The sequence below is a fragment of the Chinchilla lanigera genome, unplaced genomic scaffold (assembly GCF_000276665.1).
Source record: "Chinchilla lanigera isolate Chin_1 unplaced genomic scaffold, ChiLan1.0 scaffold00110, whole genome shotgun sequence".
Taxonomy (NCBI): domain Eukaryota; kingdom Metazoa; phylum Chordata; class Mammalia; order Rodentia; family Chinchillidae; genus Chinchilla; species Chinchilla lanigera.
Window position 1 is genome coordinate 514,173 of NW_004955511.1, and position 17,950 is coordinate 532,122.

The 17,950-nt window shown below is 35.9% G+C and overlaps 2 protein-coding genes and 1 pseudogene across 2 annotated transcripts in view; 2 read left to right on the forward strand and 1 right to left on the reverse strand.

Annotated features, from left to right (window-relative positions):
* Positions 1-797, forward strand: part of LOC102029888 (olfactory receptor 5D13-like) — an 8,882-nt gene extending 8,085 nt beyond the window's left edge. The window contains exon 2 of the mRNA XM_013506358.1: positions 8-797. Coding sequence (XP_013361812.1) covers positions 8-797 — 790 coding nt within the window. The remainder of the gene's footprint in view (positions 1-7) is intronic.
* Positions 798-11,087: 10,290 nt separating this feature from the next.
* LOC102030223 (olfactory receptor 5D13-like) lies at positions 11,088-12,101 on the forward strand. The gene has a single exon (XM_005408197.1). It carries the CDS (start codon positions 11,088-11,090, stop codon positions 12,099-12,101), a length of 1,014 nt encoding a protein of 337 aa, XP_005408254.1.
* A 3,403-nt stretch (positions 12,102-15,504) lies between these two features.
* LOC102030555 lies at positions 15,505-16,449 on the reverse strand (annotated as a pseudogene).
* Positions 16,450-17,950: the final 1,501 nt, after the last annotated feature.

A 17,950-nucleotide genomic window follows, 5' to 3' on the forward strand; every position in this document is an offset into this window, starting at 1 on the left:
GGGTCAGTCCCAAGCTCCACACCCCCATGTACTTCTTCCTCAGTCACTTGTCCTTTGTGGACCTCTGCTACTCCAGCGTGGTTACCCCGAAGCTACTAGAAAACCTGATTGTGGAAGACAGAACCATCTCCTTCACAGCATGTGTCACGCAGTTCTTCTTTGCATGTGTGTTTGTGGTGACAGAAACATTCATGTTGGCCGCGATGGCCTATGACCGATTCGTGGCAGTGTGCCAGCCTCTCCTCTACACAGTTGTGATGTCCCCAAGGCTGTGTTTCTTGTTGGTAGCTGCCTCATATGCTTGGGCTCTAGTCTGTTCCTTAATATTCCTATACTTTTTGTTGATGTTATCCTTTTGTGGGATTAAGTTCATCAACAACTTTGTGTGTGAGCATGCTGCCATTGTTGCAGTGTCCTGCTCCGACCCCTACCTAAGCCAGCAGGTCCTTTTCATCTTTGCAACATTCAATGAAATAAGTAGCCTCATAATTGTTCTTACTTCTTATATTATCATTTTTATCACTGTCACGAAAATGTCTTCGAGCAGGGGTCTCTACAAAGCCTTCTCCACGTGTGCCTCCCACCTGACCGCCATTACCATTTTCCACGGCACCATCCTTTTTCTCTATTGTGTTCCCAAAAGCAAAAGCTCATGGCTTCTGATCAAGGTCGCCTCTGTGTTCTACACAGTGGTCATCCCCATGCTGAACCCGCTCATCTACAGTCTCAGGAACAAAGAGGTAAAGGAGGCTGTGAGCAAATTAATCAACATCCAATTGTTCTGTCACAAAATTTGATTCCAGGTTTATTACATATTTTGAGAGCAATATTGCTGTTAATTTTTTATAAATTTGTGCCTGAATGCTTATTATATCACTACCTTGCATCCCAAATTTTGTTCTTGCTAGTATTGGATATAATAAATTTTACATTATAAATATTATACAAAATTATTCCTCCAACCATTCAAATTGTGTCTTTGATTCTAATATTATTATACCAGTTTTCTGTGTTAGTATACGTCCCATGTGCTGATGTGGTAAATTTTGAGTGCAATTTTATATTTTTGAAATCTCAGATATGTAAAATCATCTGAAGTATTATCTCCAACTTTCCACTTGTTCATAGTCTTGGACCACTATCGATTCTTATGATGTCATTCTGCTTTTGACCTGCATTTCTCTGAGAGTTAATGTTTTGACGGAGAGGGGTACTTACCCATGCTTCTACTATTTCAGACTTTATGAAATCAGAGAGGGAGGAGACCTAGTGATCTGTTGGTCACTGACAGTGGAAAACCAGGTTCTTTGCATAACAGTTCTTCTCTTTGTGTTGCTTTTCCAAGAAACCTGGGAGAGGGGTTGGTCAGGTGCTTGACGTCTGTGAAAGCAAAGCTTCTTTGTGTCCACTTGGTTGGCTTGGAGCTGCCCAGGAGATGGATGGAGTGAACTTCTTGATGTGTCTGTGTGGGTGGCAGAAGCCCGACTTTGGTGGTACATCTGTTCCCTGGCCCTTTCTCTTGAAAACTGTGCCCATAGTCTGCACTCCACTCAGCAGAATGTTCCTGCCTTGGGGCTTGCTAGCTCATCATGGACTGAATTCCAAAACCATGAGCTAATTTATACTGCTTTCCCTTTAAATTGTGGGTGTCAGTTACTGTGTCCCCGCCATGGGAGGGCTGACTAATACAACATTAGACTCAAAGTGATTTTGTGAATGTGGCACCAGAGGCTCAAGTAACAAGAGCAAAAATAAATCTATAGGATTAGTTTGACGTGAAAGTTTCTGATAGCAAAGGAAATAATAAAAAATAGAAAGGCATCCTATGTGATGGGAGAAAATATTTTTGGATCTTACATATTACGAGCAATAAATACTTAATTGTTAATATGTTAATAACTGAACTTACATAACTTAAGAAAAAATTTTTTAAATGGATAGAATATGTGAATAGACAATTTTTGAAGAAGATATGTGCATAGTTGCCAGTGATATTAAAATATTTTAATGTCATCAGTCATCAGGGAAATGTAAACCAGAAGTGTACTGAGACACCACGTTACCAGCGTCAATTTGGTCATTATGCAGATGTCCAAAATGGCAGCGCTGGCAAGGTGGTGGAGAGAGGGAAACCATGTGCACTTCTGGTGGAAACACAAACTTCAACAATTACTATGGAAAACAATATGGCAGTTCTTCAAAAATCAAACCCCGAACTGTCTGACGGTCTCACTATCTGGTACACAGAGGGAATTCTATCAACAGTCCATGAGATCTGCATTCCTATATTCATTGCAGCATTATTTAGAAAAAACCTAGATTTGAAAAGAACCTAAATGTCCATTGGCAGAAGAACGAGTGAAGAAAACAGTATACCTATATACAAGGTATGCTGCAAAATAAAAATCAATTGTAAATTTAAACATATTTCCATGCAGTAAACTACATGTTGGTGTTAATGCTCTGGAAGTACTTCATCTGACTTAGTTCAACTTTCTTGCCACTTTCTACACAAGTCCTCTTTTGTGTCCTTTGTACTGTCAAGGGAAATTAGATTCTGTGAATCAACTCCAAGTAATTACCTTGTATGGTCATATGGACTTTTTTGAAGAGCCAGCAATTTCACAGTTCCAGATGTGGTGAATAAGGTGGATAAGGGCCCATCCTAATGTGTTTCTGAGATTGCCTTTCCTTCGGATGGCAATTGGCATCAGCTTTCACCATATATTGACCATATCTCAGGAAAATACTCACGAAAGGGAACTTCCAGAACTGCTGCAGAAAGTAGGTGGAGAGGAGGAGAAGATATTGGTAAAAAATATTCCATTAAAAGATGAGTAAGGGGGGGCTGGGGATTTAGCTCAGCGGCAAAGCGCCTGCCTGGCAAGTGCAAGGTCGTGAGTTCGGTTCCCGGTACCGGAAAAAAACAAAAACAAAAACAAACAAACAAAAAAAAGATGAGTAAGTTCTGGAAACCAATTGCATGAAGTGGTGACTGCCATTGTTGTGATATATTGTATCTTGTAATATTCTACAGGTAGATCTCAGTGATTTCATTAAGAAAATAAGTAACTATGTGATGAACGTGCTGTTTAGCTTGACTGTGGTATTATTTAACATTGCATATATAGTGTAAATAAAAACTTCATGTTGTGTACCATAAAGATACAGATATTTTCTTTGTCAGTCAAATCTCTTGAAAGACAGAAAACATGAGAGAAACACAAAACACATGGCAATTTCTGAATAATTTTTAATGATCTTTTTAATTACTTTTTATTCTCTTTAATTATTGATCAATCTTGCGTGCTTAAATCTGATAATCTTAACAGCTTCGTCGAACATAACAATGTGTAATATAGCAATGTTTGTTAATTCCTATCATCTTGTTTGGAAATCTGGTGTCATATCTTTTATACTCTGGTATCATTGTATTGTGTTTTTTTTGTTTTGTTTTTGTCTTTCTTATTGTTATTTTGTTATTGTTTTTTCTCTTTAAAATAAAAAACACAGATAATTCTAGATTTAAACTTGTCATTTATGCAATGTTGGATTCTGTTATGTCATATATTGCTGCACAAAAGTAATGTGAAATTTTAGAAGTTCATAATGTTAGATAATATACTTTTACTTTTGACTGCTTGGTTATGTAGCCCCATTGATAAGCAGTCTGAGCATCTTGACCAACATTATCGGGTCAGCTTTGACTGGTAAACTGATCTCCACTCTGTAGTTCAAAGTGTTTTGGTAGCTTTGCTCTCTGCATCTAAGTCCTCCTTGAATCAATAAGTCAGATAAAGTATTTTCCTCTGATGAAAAGAGCTGAATCCCAAGTTGTACAAAATCAAAATGTAGCTCAAGCCTGCTTCTATGTCATGGTTTACATTGTATTGGCCAATGCAGGCCACTTTGCTTAACCAAAAGTGATTAGTTCAGAAAGTATTTCTGTATATTGTAGAGTTTAAAAGTTTCATAGCAAAAAGCATAGACAGATGGACAAGAGAAAACAAAAGTTCAATGTTTTGATAACTGTAAGTCTATGTTCCTGTGTGTGTATGTGTTGGTGTGTGTGTGTACGTTTGTGCATATGTGTGTGTTCAACCAATAGTTTTGGGAGTGTGTATATCCAATTTTGCAACACCATTGTTTGTAGAGATTCTTTCTCTCATATTCTTATAATCCTTGTAGAAGATTATTTGACTGCATGGATATTGGTACCCACTGTTTAGAAATGTATTTCGCTTCTGTTGCACTGTTTCATTATGACAGTGATATTCTTCTATGCATTTTTCCAGGTATGATGAGTTAGTTACCAAATTTAATAAACATACTATTTGTTCCCTAAATTGACAATTTCATAAGAATTGAGAAATAAACATATAATCGTACTTTTCTGGATGCAGTAAAAAATATGGACATCGGAACATCACTTAGCTATATTTGAAAGGCAAACACAAATTGATTTCACAAAAGAAAACCAACACAAAATAGAAAACAACTCCAACATATCCGAGATTCACAAGGGAAAACATAGAGAAAGTTTTTATCTATGCAGGAATACATTTTGACATATAGTAACATAATGCACCTTCATAACAAGAGTGAAAGAAACAAAATCAGTGTGGACTTAGTATCATTCCCTGGACAATTTTCATACATTATTTTTTCTTTGTTTATTTCTGTGTTCTGTATCTTTGAGATATGAAGATGCAATAATTGTTAACACAGTGAGAAGCTGATCCTACGGATTCTCCAAGGCTTTAGAAAAATAACAAACAACTAAGATGGCCCATGGGACTGCTTTACCCCTAATAGCTCAAATTGTACCCTCTGAGGCAGCACCACTGATAGTGTTGAGCTTCGAAGTTCTTAATTCTTGTTGTCATTATTTATAACATAGATTGGTGCCAGGAGTGAGGTTTTAAGTGTATCTTATGTCTTTCATTTCTGCATTTTCTTAGTAGCTTGGAGAAAATGTAACATGCAAAATAGTCAATGAAATCTACCTTGGATGCTGGTAGCCAGGTCCATTTCTATCAGTTAAATATTAAGCCAGAGCATTTGTTGAGTTCATTAAGCTCAGCAAAGAAATTCTTTAATAAATGTATCATTCGACTGCTTCTATATTTAGGTGAGTTTAACAAGTTTTTCTTTTATTTAAATTTTGCAAAAAATTTTTGAATTCTAGTGATGTTCATGGGAGCCCAGCACATGGCTTAAACTTACTTGACCAAAATCGATTTATTTTGACAACCAGGAGCTATGATCTAATCTCTTGATTCTGTCCTTGTTTTTCATGTTGATTCTTCCAATTTCTCAAAAATGAAATCAACACTTTAGAAACACAGAATAATTAACAAAAATCTGTCTTTTATCTTTTAGGAGGAAAGTGATAACAATGGGCATATTTATAAATTGTAGAAAGCAGTTAATATTAGTTATGAGAAGCTGGATGTGGTGGCACACACCTGTAATCCCAGCCTTCCAGAGGCAGACACAGAGGCAGGATGATCACCGCAAGTTTGAGACCAGCTTGGTCTAAATATTTAGTTCAGGGACAGCCTAAAAGTACAAGATCCTGTCTCAAAAACAGTAACTATGAGATGTGTACTTTGCTATATGTGAATATGCAGAGGAGAAAAATAATGAGTAATATGTATAATAGTGGATGTTAAAAGCATGCCCATAAAATGAGAATATGGTGGGAAAGTAACTATAATTCATGTAACATCTAGGTGAACACAACATGACTGGAGAAGACTATATCAGGTCCAATGAACTTTGGACATCCAAGTCTGGGATACATTGGGAGAACCAGGCTGAGCACCAGAAATTTTATGCATTCATTACTAAACAGCATTTGGAATCTCTGATGTCTCTAAATAAAAGACAAAACAACTGTGGAAATTTACCGCATGATACTGCAAGAAATATTTTAAATTGACAGGAGTGAGACTGAGGAATCTGAGCATTGTTTGCATGGCAGCAATCATACTATGTAAATAATTGATGCAGAGGACATACTGAGGAATCCTTCTTATTGGAAGATACATTTGCTGCAGGCATGAGGCCGGGGGAATGAGCAGAAGACAGAATGTAAGGGGAGAACTTACAGGAGAATGGGAGAAGGTAGGTGGGATTTTCAAGTAGGAATCCAGAAGGAAGGTTCGCAGTGCTACCATCGTGTCAGGAAAAAGGGTTCCCAGACATGTTGCTCTCTGGGTATACGTTTCTGCTGGGCCCAACTTTCTCTGCTACATAAACTTTTCAAAATGGCAACTCTCATTCTAAGTAAGAAGCTCTTTGTTTACCATATTACATAGCATTCATTCTAACACTTGAATTCAGTAGCAACATGTGTAGCTCCACCATGGTGATTTGAATATTATGTCAGTACTATTTGAATTTTCCCTTTAGGAAATATTTAATGCAATCAGGGAAGAGCCAAGAAATGTTATGATATCTCTTTCATATGATTCTCTATTCTAACTCCTGTGCTGTAGCAAGCTTTCGAGTTGATTCAAAGCTGTAAGTAGAGCACTTTTTACTACAGTCTAAGATGCTTACATTGTGAATTATTTTCATGGACATGTTGACCTTCAGAATTTGCCACTTGGAAAAATCAGGAGATTTTCATTCATGATTACTTGAGATGCTTTAGCACTGCAGACACTGCACATAATTTTCTCTGACAAATATTTTCAGAATAATGAAACATGCCACTCACAATATCACATTACTATTGTAAAAATTGATAAATCTGAGTAAAACTGGTCCATATATGCTAAATCACCACTGGAGAATGTGCTGAATATTAAGTTACTAGAAATAGGAGAACATGGAAAGGAAAAACAAAAAACCCAGAAAATGTGCAGTCACCGTTTCGTAAAGGTGACACCATTTCCAACTTTTTAATGTCCTGTTAGTTGTCACAGATAAAAAATAAATCAAAGAAAATATAAATATCAATATAGGTTATTAAGGATTTTTGCATCTATGTTTACTAGGGAGATTGGCCTATATTTTCTGTTTTTGGTGGTGCTATGTTCTGGTTTGGAAATCAGGGTAATACTTGTTTGCAGAAATGATTTTTGAAGTATTGCTTCCATTTTGATTTGTTTAAGGGGTTTCAGCTTTAGTGGCATTAGTTCTCTAAATTTCTTTCCTATTTCAACAGTTTATCTGTCAGGGTCTGGGTTTTCCTTTGCTCATAAATTTTTATTTACATTTTCAATTTCATGGGCTGATATCAGATTATTTCGAAATTTAATCTTCTTGATTTAGTTTTGGACATTTGACTGTGTCTAGGAATCTGTGTATTTCTTGTGATTTCCCATCTTATTAGAATATAGTTTCTCATAGTAGGTATTGTTGAGCTCCTGGATTTCTGTGGGATCTATTGTAATTTTCCCCTTTTCAATCCTAATTGCTTGAATTTATGTTTTTTCTTTCTTTATTTGGTGAGCTTGGCCAATCATTTATCAATTTTATTTATTCTTTCAGAGAACCAAGTTTTGATTCACTGATTCTGTGTACTTACTTGGTCTCTATCGCATTCATTTCTTCTCTTCTCTTTATAATTTCCTCCCTTTTATGCAATTTGAGTTTGATTTGTTTGTCTTTTTACAGACGTTTGAGTTCAACATTAGGTTGTTTATCTGAGCTCGTTCTGTTTTCCTGGTGTGTGTGTTCATCACTATAATTTTCCTTTGAAAGACTTTTCATCATGTCCTATAATTTCCATTATGTTGTTTTGGCATTATGATTTAATTGTATATGCTGTTTAATTTCATCTTTAATTTCTTCTGTGATTCATTGGTTTTTTACAAGAATTTTATTTATCTTCCATGTGTTAATATAGTTTTTGTGATTTTCTTTGTTGTTGATTTCCAGTTTCATTGCTCTGTGGTCAGATAGTATGCACAGGATGAGGTTAATTCCTCTACATTTACTTAAACATATTTTGTCAGCTAATACAAGTTCTATTTTGGAGAACATCCTATGTGATCTGAGAAGAATGTGTATTCTGATGTTTTGGGGTGGAGTGCTCTTTAGATACTTACCAAGTCCATTTGTTCAAAGACTTCATTTAATTCTAACATTTGTTTGTTTTTTGTCTAGTTGATTTATTTGCCCCCCAACAATTGCATTTGTGCATGTTTGAAATTTCATGTCCTTTAATACTTGTTTTCAAACAGAATGCAGAAAAATCATCATGAAGTCTATACATCATGACCAAGTAGGATTTATCCCAAGGATGCAGGAATGGCTCAATATAAGCAGTTAAAAATATACTATACTATATTAATTGAACCAAAAAATCACATGCTCACATCAATAGATGTAGAAAAAGTATTAAAGAGTGGAACACCCATTCATGGTAAAAAACCTTACGGAAATTTGAAATAGATTGTCTTTATCTCAATCTAATGAAAGCCATCTAGACAAACCAACAGATAACATCATATTAAATGGTCAAAAAATGAAAGCGTTCACTCTAAAATCAGGAAAAACCAGGAGGTCCACTATCACCACTCCTATTCAATATAGTTCTTGAAAAATTAGCCAGAGCAATTAGACAAGAGAAAAAAAATAAAAGGAACAGATATAGTAAAGCAAGAAATTAAATTATCCTTATTTACTGATGGCATGATACTCTACATAGAAGATCCAAAAAACTTCACTTAAAAACTTACATATTTAATATCCCAATTCAGCAATGTAGTGGGATACAAAATCAACACTCAGAACTCTATAGCATTCCTCTACACAAGCCGCAAACTAGCAGAAAGAGGAGCTAAGGAAAATATACCTTCACAATAACATCTTTAAAAGTGAAACACTTAGCAATCAATCTAACAAAGGATGTTAAAGATCTGTACTGTGAAAATCACAGAACCGAAAAAGGAGATCAAAGGGGATATCAGAAAATGGAAAGACATCCATTGCTCTAAGACAGGAGAAACCAGGATAGTGAAAATGGCCATAACCCAAAAACTGCTATAGAGGTTTAATGAAATCCCAATCAAAATGCCACTAGCGTACCTCACAGACCTGGAGAAAATACTCCTAAAATTCATTTGGAACTAGAAGAGATGTAGAATTGCAAAAACAATTCTAGGGATCCAAGGCAAGTGTGGGAGTAACCTAACCCCTGACATGAAATTATACTACAAAGCTACTGTGAAATAAATCAGCGTGGTATTGGCAAAAACAGGCCCAGAGATCAGTGGAACAGGAGAGAAAATGGAAATACAACCCTAAACACACTCAACCACCTTATCTTTGACAAAGGGCTAAACATGTTCACTTGAAGAAAGACAGACTCCTTAATAAAGGGTGCTGGAAAAATTGGCTTCCCACATGCTGAGGAATAAAACCAGACCCATGTCTATCACCATGCACAAAACTAAAGTCAAAGTAGATCAACCATCTCGGTATTACAATAGGAACACTAATTTTAGTGGAAGAGAAACTAGGAAGAAAATTCAAAGAGATAGGTGTAAGCAGAGACTTCATGAACAAAATCCTGACTACAAGGGAACTATTATGAAGAATCAACAAGTAGGATCTCACTTTACTAAAAAGCTTTCCGTGGGCTGGGGAGTTAGCTGAGCAGCACAGCGCCTGCCTGGCAAGCGCAAGACTGTGAGTTCAATTCCCGGCACCAGAAAACAACCAAACAGAACAAAACAAAACAAAACAAAAACAAAACAAAAAAAAAGAAGTCACTAACAGTGAAGAAACAACCCACAGAACAGGAAAAATTTACGACCAGTCCCTCAGACAAAGAATTTTATGTAAAACATATAAAGAAATGAAAAAATCAGGCCCCCCAAATTCAAAGACTGAATGCAAAAATGGACATCTGATATGAATACATACTTCTCAGATGAAGAAACATACCAAATACATACATGAGAAAACATTCTACATCTTTGGTCATTTAAGAGATGTAAATTACAAACATACTGAGATCTCATCTCACCCCAGAAAGAATGGCTATCATCAAGAAATCAACCAATAACAAATACGGTAGGGACTATGCAAAGAAAGGAACCCTCTCCACTTTTGTTGGGAGTTTAGATTGATTGGTTCAAGCGCTGTGAAAATCAGTGTGGAGATTCCTCAAAAAATTAGGATCAGAGGTCCAATTCGACCCAGCTATTTCCCTTCTGTGTATCTTCCCAGAAGAATTAAAAAATCGTACCACAGTGTTATATGTGCACCACTGTTTATAGCAGTATAATTTGTAATCTCTAATTCTTGGAAACAATGCAAAGGCCTATCAGCAGAAGAATGGGCAAAAAAGAATGTTGCTTTATATATATATATATGGGAGTACCATAAAGGAAGTCCACCATGAAGAAGCCTAAATTGAAACAACTGGAGATCATAATCACAATTGAAATAAATCAGACCTACAGGTGTAAACATCATACTGTCTCACTAGTGTGAAAAAACTGAATGAGTAAATAAGGTCCAAGATATAAAATAGATATGTTGTATTGGAAAGAATTTATTTAAGCAAAGAAACTCTGTGATGAGGGAAAGTGGAAAGGAAGGAAGGGAAAAAGAAAAATATATTTGTATGTAAAATAGTTAAGTTAGTAATGTAGTTATTCTGTCTTAGTTCATTTAAAGAAAGGATGGTGCTAATGTTTTTGGGACAAGATATCATGCCTATGTCTTCTACTCTGAATAACTACTAGAAAGATAAAACATACAATGTATTAATTAGTGTAACTCTCCTACTAACCTGTTTTGAAACAGTTTTGTTACTTTTATTTTTTCTACTTAAAATCAAGTAATCATTATGTGTATTTTCTCCAGAAAAATTATATTCATTGATCTCAGTGGCCCTTTTATGATGCCAGTTCAATAAGACAATACTGAGTTGTATAATTTCAAATACAGCAGGTTGCATTCGACTTATACTTTTCTTGACTTTGTTATTATTCCACTCACTAAAATATCTTCTTCACTGTATTTCTGTTATGGAAGTTAGCAGTAACTCTTGAAAGAATGTTAAAAGAGGGAAACTAGAGTTTTCTTCCAGTTTCTTCAATGGAGAACTAAGATTTGCAATGTTTTTTCTCTTTGTGTTACAAATATTGGTTCTCACTTCTTTGTATGAGCTTCACTCTTTTTTCCACAGGACAGAAGCAAATCAGACAGCTGGAGTCACCTTCATCCTCCTGGGCTTCTCCGAGTACCCTGACCTCCAGGTGCCCCTGTTCCTGGTATTCCTGGTCTTCTACACCATCACCGTGATGGGGAACCTAGGCATGATCCTGATCATTAGGGTCAGTCCCAAGCTCCACACCCCCATGTACTTCTTCCTCAGTCACTTGTCCTTTGTGGACCTCTGCTACTCCAGCGTGGTTACCCCGAAGCTATTAGAAAACCTGATTGTGGAAGACAGAACCATCTCCTTCACAGCATGTGTCACACAGTTCTTCTTTATATGTTTTTTTGTGGTGACAGAAATTATCCTGTTGACAGCTATGGCCTATGACCGATTCGTGGCAGTGTGCCAGCCTCTCCTCTACACAGTTGTGATGTCCCCAAGGCTGTGTTCCTTGTTGGTAGCTGCCTCATATGCTTGGGCTCTAGTCTGTTCCATAATATTCCTATACTTTTTGTTGACAGTATCCTTTTGTGGGATTAAGTTCATCAATAACTTTGTGTGTGAGCATGCTGCTATAGTTGCAGTGTCCTGCTCCGACCCCTACCTAAGCCAGCAGGTCCTTTTCATTCTTGCAACATTCAATGAAATAATTAGCCTCATAATTGTTTTTACTTCTTATGTTATCATTTTTATCACTGTCACGAAAATGTCTTCGAGCAGGGGTCTCTACAAAGCCTTGTCCACATGTGCCTCCCACCTGACCGCAATTACCATTTTCCAAGGCACCATCATCTCTCTCTATTGTGTCCCCAAAACCAAAAGCTCATGGCTTCTCATCAAGGTCACCTCTGTGTTCTATACAGTGGTCATCCCCATGCTCAACCCACTCATCTACAGTCTCAGGAACAAAGACGTAAAGGAAGCTGTGAGCAAATTAATCAACACCCAAATGTTCTGTCACAAAATTTGATTCCACGTTTGTTATATACTTTAAGAGCAACGTTGCTGTTAATTTTCAATAAATCGGTACATGAATATTTATTATTTCTCTACTTTGCACCCCCAGTTTTTTCATGCTGCTATAATATATCATGTAACAAATTTTAAATTTCAAATATGATTAGAAATTAAACCTCAGATCATTCAAACTATGACTTTGATACAAATATTATTATATGACGTTTTCTGTAATAGTTATATCTCCTGTATGTTACCTTGCAAACTTTGTGTTTATTCTTACATTTTTTAAAATCTGGGATTCGTGAAATCATCAGAAGTATCATAGCTAGCAATCACATATTTCATCTCATAATAAAAATATCATATGTTGAAAGCTACTGAGCATAAAATACTAAATATTGTAAATTAATTGTAAGTAGTTAATTATAATTTATACATACAATAAACATTAATATACTTGTTTTTTCATGGCACACTTTGTATTCTTAAATTTTCAGGTGAAAGTGGGAATATAAAATATATTTCTTGCCAATGTCAGATCACTTTATTGTTTATGATACTAAACTCCTTTTTCAGTTTTTTTTTTTGGGGGGGTACTAGGAATTGAACTCAAGAACTTGTGCTTACCAGGCAGGCACTGTGCTGCTGAGGTACATACCCAGCCCAACACCCAACTCCTTATAACTTATGGATTTTCCTGAAGATTTATAATAATTGATGAGTCATTTGACTGCCTTAGTTCTTTGGAGGGTCTCAATCACATTTAAAATTTATTTTGATCCTGTGTTTTGCTGATCATGTTAAAATTTACCACCACAGATTAGAGAGATAACCGTGGTTGTTGATTCACCACAGTCTGTGTTTCCATTTTACCCTTCTGAATTTTTGTATTTCTAAATAAATTTGAATACCACTGACTTTACTCCTTTAATGAAACTCTGTAGCTTAGCAGAGATACGTTTTTGAAATGTACAATTTTCTCAGCCCTCATGATAAACACATGTATAAAAAAGGATTTTCTTTATTTTCTTGATGTAGCTATAGGCAGTTTTATTTTCAGTAAATGAATGCATTGTTTTAAATCATACTTGAAAGGTCTGAAATTATGAATATCAATGCAACATGAAGAGATATTTCAATACATATATTCTTTGTTCAATGAAGTAAACAATCTTGTCTCCTCATTTTGCACTTGATTATGGCAAAAACATTCATTTTTTTTGTTCTGATTGATTGTGCATGCTTATTTCTGGTGGTCTGAGCAACTGATTTGAAGGTAACAATATGCTTTGGAATTATAATGGTGAACTCCTACCATCTTGTACAGAGAAACTCTGTATTATCTCTAACGTTTTATCAAAGAATGATTTTTTTATTCCCTATAATGGTTTGAGCAATCTTTCATTGTTACATCTGGTAATCTGAGCGATGTAGTTGAGGATAGCGGTATGTAATGTAACAGCTACTGTTGATTTGTATTATTTTGTCTTGAGACTCTGTATCACTTTGAATGTTCTTGTTTTGATTTGTTTAGGTTTGTGATACTGGTATGCTGCTACTGTTCTATTTCTTTGTTTGTTTGTTCCTCATTTACTACTCTCTTTGAAATAAAAAAAAATCTTTTCTTGTACTTTTGAGGAATTAGCAAACAATTGCTATTTATAGTCATCCAACTGTGTGATATCACAGTAGGAATTTCTACTTACATGGAAGGGGAGCTCAGTACCTGAGGATGCACTTTTTCACCTCCTTACCTAGGTTCTGAAAGCCAGTAGTTTGCTACCCCTGTTCCTCTGTTGGTTACAGCTACATAAATAGTTTTATATTTCACACATGACTGAGATAATGTGGTACTTGCCTTTGTGTTCCTGACAGATTTCTATTCTTTATCAGATTTCTATCTTCTATCAGAATAGAATTTATTTTGGGAAAAAAAAAGCACTTTTGAAAGAAATGAGCTCAAAGTGTCGCCAAGATCTCCCAATACACCATTTTCCTTATTTGCTAACGTTCCCTATACTACTGCACATATTATAGAGAAGAGTTTTTTCCTAAATTATCTGATTTTCTCTCTGATTAGTAAATATCTGAACAAAATGGAATTGTTGAGTTTTACAGGAAGACTTTTTGGAAGTTCATGAGATGGTTAAACTACTTTAAGAGTCCTTTCACTTTTTACTGTCTTTTGAAATGTATGAGTATTTCATGTGCTCCATCTTCTCACTAACCCTTAGTATTTCATATGGTATTTATTTAAACTATTAGAATACTTGGTATTTGAGCCCTGCAGGTGTGATGGTACTGTAGTTTTGATAAGAATTTTATGAATACTTGGCATCTAAATGCATTTCTCAAGGATTTGTGTACATTCACTTCTGGAGCATTTGTTAATGTATTTCAGCCATTCTTTGAGTAGGTCAATCACTTGTCTTCTTTAATTGCACAGGTTCTTATATGTTCTACACACACAGCCTTTGTCAGGCATTTATATTGCCAATATTTACTCATAATCTGTAGTCTAGATTTTCACTGCAACCATTTAACACCAGTTTTCAATGTTCATGAAATGTGTTTTGTAGGTTTTTTGGTGACCTATTATTTTGTATTTTAAGAGTTAGTAAATAAGTGCATATACAACACTTGGAAAGATTCTCCTTATATTTTAGGATAGACATCTATACTTTTGATATCCATGGCTATATCTATAATACACTTCATTTAATCAAAGTTAAAATTGCACATATTGCACGGGAAAAGTTAAGACCTTTATCAATATGGATAGACAGACTTTTGTATTGGCACTTAAAAATAATCCCTTCCCAAGTGAAGTATACTGCACAGTTTGTTAGAATTTACGTGAGAAGTCATATGTGATACCATTTTGGGACTCTATTACTCTGATGCTCCACTTCTTTGTGTACTCAAGTATTTGAGATAAAATATGACATGTATTAGTGCATGGTAAACCAAAGTGTTTTCCTAGATGGTAGGCTACAGACCTCATGATTAATAGTAAAGTTTAGCATTCCACAAAAGAGCACTGAAGGACCAGTTACCGTACAGATGCAGTAAGAAGAAGCACTTTTTAAAATCATCTCAAAAGTATGGGAATCCTGACCACAGTGTTAGCAAAGAACACATTAGAAAGTATTTAAAATAATCTACAGATATGACAAAAAACTGTTCAAAATTGAAGGTCATAAAAATTTTTTGTCACATGTGTTTTAAAGCTGTATTTCTCAATTAATATGCATCACTCAATTAGCATAAATGTGGTCTGATACATATGCTAATGACATGTCTATGGATCCAATTGTTTGAATCATGAGTTGCACTGTGACAGGTCTTTGAGATGTATGCACCACAGTAAATCTTTCTTTTTAGATATTACATAGTAAATCTAAGATATTGGGTCACATGCCGAAGAGATTTTGAGAGAAAAGAAATTTTCTGAAGGTGTCTTTGACATCCCGGTTCCTCAGACTGTAGATCAATGGGTTCAGCATGGGAATCACCACCGTGTAGAGCACTGAGCCCACTTTAACTGTGAGCCAGGACGCTGTAGCATCAGGAGCACAGTAGAGGAGCAGGATAGTCCCGTGGAAGATGGTGATGGCCGTCAGGTGGGAGGCGCAGGTGGAGAAGGTTTTCCAGCGCCCTCTCGCTGAAGCCATCCTCATAATAGTGATGAAAATGAGTGTGTAGGACATGAGCATGGTCACCAGGCTGCCAGCCTCGTTGAGTGCAGCAGTGATGAAGCACAGCATCTGGCTGATATCAGGGTCTGAGCAGGAGGCGGCAACGATTGCTGAGTGGTCACACATGAAGTTGTTTAGGATGCTAGATTCACGCTAAGATAGTGAAAGAAGAAAACATGTCAGCATCAGCGAGCACAGTGAGCCCCACAGATAGGAGCCGGCCACCAGAAGGGTACACAGCTTCTGAGACACTGTAGCGGCGTACAGCAGTGGCTTACAAATGGCCACAAAACAGTCATAAGCCATGGCGGTTATCAGAAAGGTTTGTGCTACTCCAAAAATGCACGCAGAAGAAAACTCCGTCATACAACCAGTGAAAGAAATGGTTCTCTCCTCCACAACCAAGTTCTCCAACAGTTTGGGTGTTACTACACTAGAAAAACAGAAATCTACAAAGGACAAGTGGTGAAGGAAAAAATACATGATGGTGTGGAATTTGGGATTGATCTTAATGATTATAATCATGCCCAAATTTCCCACCACAGTAACTGTGTAAATGGAGAAGAAAATCAGAAAAAATGGACCCTGAAGTTGTGGATATTCTGAAAATCCCAGGAGAATAAAAGTCGGCATGCTGCTTTGATTTCTTACAGGTGACATTGTGATCCCTGTTGGATTAGAAAAATAGTTTTACTTGGAAAGCAGATGGAACTTAAAGAAACAACAGGAAACACTGGCATATGTTTGTTTACAGAGTAATATAGAGCTGCTCCTCCTCTACGTGTCTCCCCTTCCTCCAGCAGTGGCTTCTCTGGAATTTGTCAGTACTGCAAGTTCTCCAGGTCCTGTTTTCAGTGTGAATCAAAAATTCTAGAATTAGACCCACAGTCTGTGATTCATCAAGACTCAAGCTTATTTTGATGCTTACTAAACTGTCAGAATATCATTGTAACAATAGATATTGATCATTCTCTTAAAAGTCAGATCATGTTAGAATAATTAACATAGGACTGATATATATTTTTAAGTTAGAAAGTAATTAGTAAAAATGGAAGAAAAAGAACAGAAGAGAAACACAGAGGACCTGTTAGTTTCCAAAGAATTACATCAGCATCATAAAAGTGACTTGACATTTCAATTGGTGAAATATAAATATCAGTATTTACACTTTTGCGTTTTTCACATTTTCTCGGTATGATGAAGAATTAAATGATCATAGAATTTGAGAGTTTAAGAAAAGGATGAAAGTGTATCTAGTCTATCTTCTATCTAACACTTTAGCAATTGTTGCAGAATTTCATCTGAGATACTCACGTAAGTGCATTTGTGTCTGTATTGATTCCCACACTGTCTCCTGGGATATTTTCTATAGGTCTTTCATTAACATTTCTCTCAACTGTTATTAATTTGTTATGATTTTTCAATTACTTTTGCATAACCAATAAGAAATAGTCTCTCATTTATGATGATATAGTGTCAAAGTAGATAGGGAAGTAAAAGCAGTCAGGATGTAAAAGAAGAGTGAAAAAAAAATAAAAAAAAAAATAAAAAAAAAAAAAAAAGAAGAGTGAAAAAAGATATAGACTTGAGGCTGTAGGGGAAGTGCATCCCTGATTTTTTGGATCTGCATCTTTACCTTGCACAAGTACCAGCCTATGGACTCAGCCCTGTGAGGTCATGACAATGCAAAAACCACAAACAAATTCAGGGAGAGCACAGCCAATGGGAGCACCTGCTTTCCAATAGTACATATGCTGGTGGAATATTTAAAACACTCATTATTCTTCACTCTATTTTAATAAACATTCTAACTCACCAGGAATATCTAACATCGATCTTCTGTCTCCTTGGAACAGTTATTAGGTCAATAATGCAAGTTACTCTTAAAAAATCAGGATAAGGTTTACCAATTTACAAAGAATTTTATAAACACAAATGAGGTAGAATGAGACCTGTACTCAAATGAAAGCAGGTCTAAAAGGGCTCAGAATTCCCCAGAACCTCCTTAAATTTGCTCTGACTTCTTTCCGTTGCCCCTTCTTGGTGTAACACAGAAAATTAATATTGAGAAACTCTCCTGTTTGTATGACTACAGATCAAGTTATTCCTGAGCATAAAAGAGAACTATTTCATCTTGAGATTATTCTAGATAAACTGAATG